This window comes from Eptatretus burgeri, chromosome 12 (assembly GCF_056783735.1).
Source record: "Eptatretus burgeri isolate ZD-2024b chromosome 12, Ebu_testis_v1, whole genome shotgun sequence".
NCBI classification, from domain to species: Eukaryota; Metazoa; Chordata; class Myxini; order Myxiniformes; family Myxinidae; genus Eptatretus; species Eptatretus burgeri.
In genome coordinates this window covers 21,646,255-21,655,832 of record NC_140972.1, presented here as the reverse complement: position 1 = coordinate 21,655,832, position 9,578 = coordinate 21,646,255, and the positions used below count along the sequence as shown (strand labels likewise).

Genomic DNA, 9,578 nt, shown 5'->3' with positions numbered 1-9,578 from the left:
AAACTCCGCCCTCAGCCGCTAAGCCACGCCCATTAAACGCTCAACGGCGAAACCACGCCCCTGATAAGTTCAACGGCGAAACCACGCCCCTGATAAGTTCAACGGCGAAACCACGCCTCCACGCACTGCCAAAAACCGTTTAATTCAACTTCCCGTTACACTGTGTGTTGTCTGCAGTCAAGGATAGACTCCAAAAACATTGAAATGTTCAAATGTTCGTTGTAAAAGACATTGTTTAACATCATGAGTTATCTGCTGTCGCATTCCGTAAAGAGGATGGTGGTGCCAAGGTGGCTACCTGGGCAAAGAAATGCACCTTGGGTGATTTGTCACTGCCTTCCCATTGGATTTGAACCTCAAATCATGACATTACGATATAAAAGCTCAGCCAAATGAGCCAACGCAGACCCCATTTGGACTTCGCACTCACCTGTAAATCAAACAGAGTGATCTCAAGGCAACAAAATAATTGGCTGAAAGACTGATCGTGAATAATTGCTTCTTTCTTCACTCTTTGTACCAAATCTTCCCTCTTCAACAAGTTAAGTACATATCGATATTTTCATCTTCCTTCTGTTTGCATCTGTCATGGATGAACAGATATGCACATGTGCAAACATGACAAGGATGTGAAACAGTAAACATTAACACGAACTCGAAGGGCTTCAGTAGATAAAGAACGAATCAACAGTACCTGGGATTTGAATCATCAGGAGATGTGTGTTCAGATGTAAAAGTCAAACAGATTAACCCAAGGAATACGAATTCCACTGATGATGCAACTTGAGTGTTCACCATGACAACGATGGCACAATAGGAAGGAGCAAATTGCTGCCGGACAATCATATCCCTGGTTCTTACACTGATCACTGCATAATGTCATCCATCCTTCACACAGGACCAGTTGAAAGTAAACCCATTGAGCACAATCCCAACCTCAACAAACAAGGAGGGGAGCCTCATGGCATCTTGCATCAATCACGGAGGTGGAATTCATCATCGCAAAGGTCTGATCGAACCGGTTCAGAAATACGATTCTTGATGAGCTCCTCAGATATCTGGTGCACACTTTCCTTTCTGAGTTTCAGAAAAATATAAAATAAACTAACGGAGCATGGAACATCATGCAACCCCCTCCTACCCCCGACAGAGAGAGCGCAGCTGGCATATGTCTCTGGCGATGTAGAATGTATAATATATTGTTACAGATCAGTGTATTAATTTCATTATGCTTTGGTGAAGGTTATATTGGTTGTTACGTTTCATGTTAAGTCATGACAACAACAACAACAACGAAAATAACAAGCTCAAATTAGCTAAGATCCTCGTCCTCTCAATGATGACGTCATAAAAACGAATATGACGTCATTGTGATGTATCAGGTTTGCGATAAATTATCTGTGCTAATGCCCGGCTTGATTCCCGCAAACAAAATTCAAACAGCTTGCCTAGTTTCGGAGGTAATGGCATAGGCGATTTCCATGAGCGGCGATATTATGACGTCAACTTTTTTTCTTGGAAGAATTTCCAAAATCGGAGATGGTTGCTGGCTGCGCGTGGGCTTTCTGCATATACATGGCAAGTTTCACGAAGATCCGATGAAAACTCTGGGTTGTGGAACAAAAAAAATGTCAAAAAATAGGAATGACGTCATAGTGATGTATCGTATGTGCGGTAATTCATCTCTGCTAATGCCCTGTTCGATTCCCGCAAACAGAATTGAAAAAGCTTGCCTCGTTTCGGAGATATTTTTTAGGCGATTTCCATGAGCGGAGATGGTTTTGACATCATAACTTTTTTCTCGGAGAAATTTTCAAAATCGGAGATGGTTACTGTCTGCGCAGGGTATTTTTACATATATACGCCAAGTTTCAGGAAGTTTCGATGAAAACTCTAGGCTGTGAAACAAAAAAGTCCACAAGAAGAAGATGAAGAACAACAGCGTGAGTAAGACTTAGAGATCCACCACGTGGATCTAAAAAGGGGCACCGCAGTTTAAGAACGGAAGGAGTTAAGGAGGATGAGGAGAGAAAGAAGGTGTGGACATTTTCTCCTGAGTAGCCAAGCTCTGTTCCAAGTGGTGCAGATCATTTTAAAATCGACATACCCGGTAAAGGGGGAATCTGGGTCTTCTATCTGCGAACCGGTCGAGGTTCAGTGACACCCATTCCGTGACCACGACCGTTCAACTTCAACCCGCTGTGCGTTTGTCTGTGGAGATTCAGTTTTACTTCTTAAATCATTCCCTGTGAGGTTTTCTTCGCTGAACTCCCTCCACTCGTGGAACCGACCTGTCAGACATTGCTCTGCTGTTATCTCGGCGACAATTTCAAAGCCGCCCCTTGTGAAGCTGCCCCTTGTGAAGCCGCCCCTTGTGAAGCTGCCCCTTGTGAAGCCGCCCCTTGTGAACCCTCATTGGGGTAAGTTTTGGATGATTTATGTGCCATTTTTGAGAAGGTATTCGTCTGGTTGACTGGTGCGTACTCTCAGAGCTTATTAGTCCCTCCAACCTCTCCTTGTCCTTCAATCGCCCTTTACATCTTGGAGTTCCCGTCTTCATCATCCGTGATACAGCTTGACCTGTGTAATCTGGTTCTTCTCTACGTTTCATTGATACAAGGACTTCACCTTCTCAGGACTTCCAAAACATGACTGTTCAGTCAGCTTCATCATGTGCGCACCCTCTCGACTAGGTCCCCTCAACCATGTTCACCTCTGACCTTTCACCCATTTATAACCCACGAGGGTTTACTGTGCGAACTGCTGGAGAAAGATAGAGGGAGAGGGGTGGGAGAGAAGGAAAGGGGTGGGAGAGACAGGGATAGGGGTGGGTGGGAGGAAGAGAGAGGGAAACAAGTGGGAGAGGGGGAGATGTGAAGAAGAGAGAAGGGGGGGGGTTCTGTCAGATGTGGTGCCCAGTCTCATGTTCATCGGAGAGACTGCAAACCCATTGATGAATCACCCTGCCTATGTAATATCGGTATGACAGTTTATAGCTAAGTTAAGATTCAAACCCAGGCTCGACAGCTTAGAGCAAGCATTCCTACCTCTCGGCTATCCTACCGTGATGTGGCGAATCACAGCTTCATAACAACCGAAACATTTTTTTACTCATTGGAATCATCTAATTTATTTTGCCTTCCTAACTCCGGTATCGAACATCGAAGCTTGAAGAGCGCACGCCAAGTGTTTTGACCAAGTACTGACAAACCGGTTGAAGAAACTTAACGAAACGTGAATTTTTTTTTTAATGTATTTATCTCTGCTGAAGTGACGGGTTGTATAATGAAAGAAAACCAAAAAGGGAAACGTGTAAAATTATATTTCACATTTTCGGCGAGCCAACCAATCCAATGCCCGCTTCACTGCAGCCAAAGCAGGTGAGTAGCCCCTGAATTTTGTTCAAGTTGATCGATATACATTATTCAGTGACAGTGCAAAGATTGCAGAGTGCTCGCCAAGTGGCTTAAGCATTCAAGGAAGCACTCCAACAAAACTGGCTTGGCAAGCGATTCGTGATCGCCGATCCGTCATGCTAAACACCTCCCAGAGACACCAAAATATCAAATATGTCCGATTCAGACAAATGAACACTTTTAGCAGTTGGAACTGCTGCGAAGTTCAATTCTGGAGCTTAAATTTTGTAATTCGGCTTCGTTTAAGATATTTTCGAAGTTATGACATGTGCGGAAATGAAATAAATCCACAAACACCTGCGTCTCCGGGTGTTTTCTGCATTGCAATGTACCTTGCGATTTGTAGATATGATGATCAGGCATTCAATGGTATGATTGAGGAAATTGAAAAAAAACTTTATCATAAAGAAATTGTCGAGCAGGCCAAAATAAATGGCGAATTAAGACCCCATCGAGGGAAAGAGAGGAACCGAGGATGAGAGCAAGGTGGCCGACGATGCACCTGATAAAGGATACAATTAAATAAGGCGGTTAATTATCTTCAAAAGGGGTATTTTAATTACCTAAACAACCAAATTTCACTCTTGCACTTCCTTGGAGTTCTGTTAGTATGCAGGCTTGGTTTTGGAGTTATGGAGGAGACACACTGACACACACACACACCTTTATTGGTATAGACCACCAAATACAACCCATCGCTTCACTGATGGGAACATTAAAGTGGGGGAGTAAGAAGGAGGGGAGGGAGAGAGGAGGATGGATAGGGTGAGGTGGGGGAGGAGAGGAAGGGAAGAGGGAGGTTGAGCAAGGATGGAGTGGGAGCAAGGAGGGAGGGATATCAAGGCAGTGTGGGGAGCAAGGACGGAGGGGGGGAGCGAGGAGGGGTGGGGGAATGAGGAGGGAGGGGGAAGCAAGGAAGGGGGAGCAAGGAGCAGAGCAAGGAAGGGTGCAGAAAGGGAAGGCAGCAGGAGGGGAGGGCAAGGGAAGGCAGAGTGAGGGGAGGGCAGGGGAGGACAAGGGAAGGCAGCATGGGGGGAGTGCAAGGTAAAGCAGTGTGAGGGGATGGTCTGTCCGGACATAACCACCGTCCAGACACTTCCGGAGATAACCACGTCAGGACATAACCCCTCTCTAGATCCGTCAAAGGAAGACAGCATGAGGGGAAGGCAAGGTAATGAAGTGTGAGAAGAGGGTCCGTCCAGACATAACCACCATCCAGACACATCCAGAGATAACCACTGTCTGGACATAACCACTGTCCAGCTACGTCAAGGGAAGGCAGTGTGCGGGGAGGGCAAGGTAAAGCAGTTTGAGGGGAGGGACCGTCTGGACATAACCACACTCTGGACACATCTGGAAATAACCACCATCCGGACGATGGGTATACTGAGGAGGGGGGAGAAAAAGAGAGGGGGAGAGAGAGCGGTGAGGGAGCGAGGAAGCAGGGAGGAGTGAGGAAGGGTTGTGGAACTAGGAGGGGTGGGGGAGCAACGATGGGTGGGGGAGTTCGGAGGGGTGCACTTGGGTGGTGTCCATACTGCATCGTGCTGTGTTGTGCCATATCCATATCATGTCCATGCTATGTCCGCGTCGAGTCCGTGCCGTGTCTGTGCTGTGTCATGTCCATGCCATGTCCGTGCTGTGTCCATGCCGTGTTGTGTCCATGCTGTGTCATGTCCATCCTGTGTCGTGTCCGTGCCATGTCCGTGTCTGTGTCATGCCATGTTGTGTCTGTGCTGTGTGTTGCCGTGCAGTGCCCGTGCCATGTCAGTGCCGTGTCATGCTGTGTTGTGCTGTATCCGTGTCATGTCCATTGCATGTCTGTGTCGCATCGTGCCGTGTTGTGTCCATGCTGTGTTATGTCCATGCTGTGTCGTGTCTGTGATGTGTCCATGCCATGTCCGTGTCTGTGTCACGCCATGTTGTGTCTGTGTCATGCCATGTCAGTGTCTGTGTCATGCCATGTTGTGTCTGTGCTGCGTGTTGTTGTGCAGTGCCCATTCCATGTCAGTGCTGTTTTGCATTGGTGCCGTGTCTGTGCTTTGTCGTGCCGTGTCCGTGTCCGTGTCCAGCAGGTCGTGCCGTGTTTCTCCTGGAGTAATATAACTCATTTATCATGAAACACTAAATTTCCTTTACACCGTCAATTGAACGGATAAACTGAATCTACCGAGCTGTAGTGAACATGAGACCGGCATTTTCATCTTCACCAACATTGTCGCCATCTTTGTCTGAATCGCTCGCACAAGTCTCAAAACGATGCGGCTCCATCATTCCCACGAAATCGTTTCCATTACTAATTTTGTGTCCAATAGTTTCTTCAAAATCCTACTGATCAGTTTCCACATTCTGAAAACCTTCAGAGTTGCTGATGACGGTGGAATCGGCATTAGAATCAGAGCTCGAAATACACCGTTTCTCGATGTAAGCCGCCATTTGGATCAAGGTGTGTTCCAGGTGTGACATCACTTGCGAAAAATCTAAAATCGACGCGAGGAGTCGAGGACTTTTTCTTTCAGCCCAGCTGTTCTGGGTGTGCCTTTCATTCCTCTTCTACATAAGGTTAAACGTTTAAATGTGTCGATTCAAGGAAGCTGCTGAATTTAATCAGGGCTCATTTTCTCTGGAGAAGGACCTAATCTATGCACGTTACTGGAACATCCTCTTGTGACCCACTATTGCCATCGGATTTGTTTTGTTAGGATATACAACCATTACTGTGCTGTCTATGCTATCCAACATATAGTATTTGTGCATCTTTGGCTGCAATCAGCGATTTACTGAAAATATTGTCATTGTAAGATCCTCATATTGTGTATGAGATTGGGGTGGGGTGAACTTGGCCAACACGAAAAGACAATGCACAAAATCCCAATCTGATCACATTGTTGGTTGTATGGCTTCAACTCTGCGAGGATATATCAAGGTGTGGCACATGTCAGCATCATTGTCTCTGAAGAACACAACTTGCAGATGAAACGTTATACTGAACCTTTGTCTTCTTTCAACAATGCTGCACTCGAGTTGGCATTGTTCTGTGTAAATTTAAATGTCCCCTCCCCTCCCCCCCATCCCCACGTTCTGGTCACTGAAACACGGAATTGCTCTTCCTACCCATCCGGCAATTGGATGGTGCTCCGCATTTGAGACAAGAGTTATGTTCGACAATCTCTTGGACTTTTTAAACTGTTTGGCATCTGGTACAGCTTGCCAACTTCTCAGCCAGGGACATCTCAGATCCACGACTACTACTTCTTCTTCTTGTGTATGGCAGCTTGGTTGCCATCGCAAATAATGCAATTCACAACATGACATTTCCATAAAATTTATTTTTGGGCAAAAACTTGCACATAGATTCTTATACACAATTTGAAGCAAAAATGAAACAGCGGCAGCACCTTCACGGCACAAAGATATTGCAAATTTGAGATGTACAATGTAAAAGCAGCAAGCTGCAGGCTTTAAAAAAAAGTGCGAACGTTAAAATTTGCAAAAGCAATTTAAAATACAATTTAAAACAACATGGCTGGATAAAAATCATATGTTCAAGAGTGCATACACCTGCAAAAAGAAATTAAAATAATAAAATAAAATAACAAAAGTACAATTAAAAAAAAAAAATCACAACTTTGGTACAAGTGGCAGCCATTCCAGTGTGCACATCAGCCTGGTTTGAATATCGGGAAGTGGGGGTGAGTGGGGGGGGAAGGGGCACTAAAGGCTTTGCTCGGTATAAACAATCACAGGAAGAAATCAAGGAAGAAGTTTCACATCACAGAAAGATTGTGAAACAGCAGAAGGTGTATCCTGGCCGGAGAGTATGGCGTACGAGTAAGATAACACCGGACAAATGACTTCGACCAATACGGTGCGAAGAAGCTCATCTCATTCATAAAGGATAGGAGTCGAGCTGAATCGACCTCAGAAATCACAGCAAATACGGTTTTCATTGTCAGGGAAGAAAACTTCAGTGGTTGAATGTGGCACAAGTCGAACGAGTGATTCGCGAGATTGGAAATTATGGCTTCAGACGAATGAAATGTCACGAACGCTTTGACACAGACAATGGCATGTGCAGTGTTTTGGTGTCTGCTTGATTGACGGCACATTGGCAGACACAAAGAAAAAACAAATGCACTACTTCCTGCTTTTCACATTAAAAAAAAAAGGCTCAAGTGAGACCGGTGATCTTTACAAGACCAAGTGTTAGAGCAGCTGTGGTTTGACAAACTGGTGCGAGGTTATGATTTGTGCAAAGCCACAGGAGCCACAATATTACGATGTATTTTGCAAAAAAAATAAAGTAAAAATTCAACGACAAATAATCAAGAAACCATATTTCCTGTTGATTGCAAGGATATTGAAACCAGCTCATTGAAAAAAGAAAAACTTGAGATGATGCTTGGCATTGTTTCTGCACATAGGCTCCCTCTCCCTCTCAAGAAAATAAGTATGAAAAGTAAGGAAAGAAAAGGAATTTTTTTTTTTTAAAAAACCGGAGGAAGAAAAGTACAGAGCAACAGAGATGAGTGAGAAAAGATATTAAAAGAAAACTCCGGCGTCGGTGGGTCAGCATAGGTTCTTCATAGGTGGGTCAGCATCGGACCCCTCTGCAGGAGGCTCTACGGAACACGAGGGACACATCAAGGGCCATTGTTATTAGCGAATGCATGTTTGACTGGGATTCAATTCCAATTCAGCACGCTGGTTGCATCATTATTGAGGAACAGCTGCGGTGTTGCCAATGCCCGATATAATCGGTTCAAGGCAAAAATTTGGAAATTGGTTAAGGTGGCAGTGACAACTCACCTCCTCTTCACAATAGGTACAGTGGGATCTTTAACGTCAACCAACTAATGCCGGCGTGCGGGAAACCTGGCTTGACGTTCATCAGAGAGACGGCACACGCATTTGATGAATTGTCCTGTCTGCGTGACGCCAGGATGAGAGTTTGGAGCTGGGCCGAGAAACGAACCCAGGCTAGACACATCTCAGAGGTGAGTGTGCATATCTCTACGTTATGCTGTCAGCTCAGTGGAACAATCAAAAAGAAATAAATGTTCTGTGCCTACCTTTGAAACCAAGAAACAGGCATTGTGTCTTTATATCCAAAACTTTGTGAAGCTATATTTATACTTCATCTTCATTATAATAAAGCTTCGTCTTTGTTGTAATTGATTCCATTATCATGTCTGAACATAACCACTCACCACGTGGCCTTTTTTGTCTTCATTACCTGTTGGCGCATCCCTTGTCCGCTTATTCCCCTTTGTTCCAGTGTTTAGCTGTATTTCTAGCGATTACATGTTTGCTCCCAACATCTGTCCATCTGGCTCTTCCATGAGCCTGAAACCCCCACACGAAACAAACAAACAAAAACACCTTTAGTGTCCACTTTTCCTTGACCACATATCACATGTTTGAGGAGAAAACTACTTGAGAAAATGCAACACTTATGGTCACACACAAAGGTGCAAAGTACCAATTATTCGACATCAAGTGTGGCCGAGAGGTACGCACACTCGCCTCTCAACTGTCCAGCCTGGGTTCAAATCTCAGCGCAGCTATAAACTGTCATCCCGGTGTGTCACGAGCAGGATGATGAATTGTTGTATTAATCCGTCCCTCGGATTGATGTTAAACTGGGCGTCCCTTCTGCCGGCATTAGTTAGTGGAAGGTAAAGATTCCACAGTGTCCATTGTGAAGAGTAGGCGAGCTATTGCTGGCACCCTGAACAAATTACAAATTCAAATACCTGAACAAATACAAATACCCAAAAGACCTAAAAGACTCAAAAGATCAAAAAAAGACCGAAAAGACCCCAATGACTTTTAAAAATGCAAAATACCCAAAAAAGCCTGAGGAAACAAAACACTCAAAAGAACCTTGAGGACCCAGAAGACTTAAAATACCCAAAGGACCCATCGGACCAAAAAGACCCAGAAGATGCAAGAGACTCCAAACACCCAAAAGATCTAGAAGACCTAAAATACCTCGAAGACCCAAAATACTTTTTCCAGGACCTGAAAGATGGACTCAAAATACCTCGAATACAAAATACCTAGATGACTCAAAAGACCCACCGGACCATCTTGGATCCATGGAAATTCTGCATCATGTAAAATGTGATCATCTCACCCTAACTATTTCACTCAAGCCGA

At 44.8% G+C, this 9,578-nt stretch overlaps 1 protein-coding gene across 2 annotated transcripts in view; it reads right to left on the bottom strand.

The window, feature by feature from the left end:
- Positions 1 to 6,727: 6,727 nt before the first annotated feature.
- The window catches only part of PLCE1 (phospholipase C epsilon 1), a 184,378-nt gene continuing 181,527 nt past the window's right edge, over positions 6,728 to 9,578 (bottom strand). For both annotated transcript variants that reach the window (XM_085849796.1, XM_085849797.1), the window contains exon 33: positions 6,728 to 8,038. In XM_085849796.1, the coding sequence (XP_085705922.1) occupies positions 8,000 to 8,038 (39 nt within the window). In that variant the 3' untranslated portion in view covers positions 6,728 to 7,999. The remainder of the gene's footprint in view (positions 8,039 to 9,578) is intronic.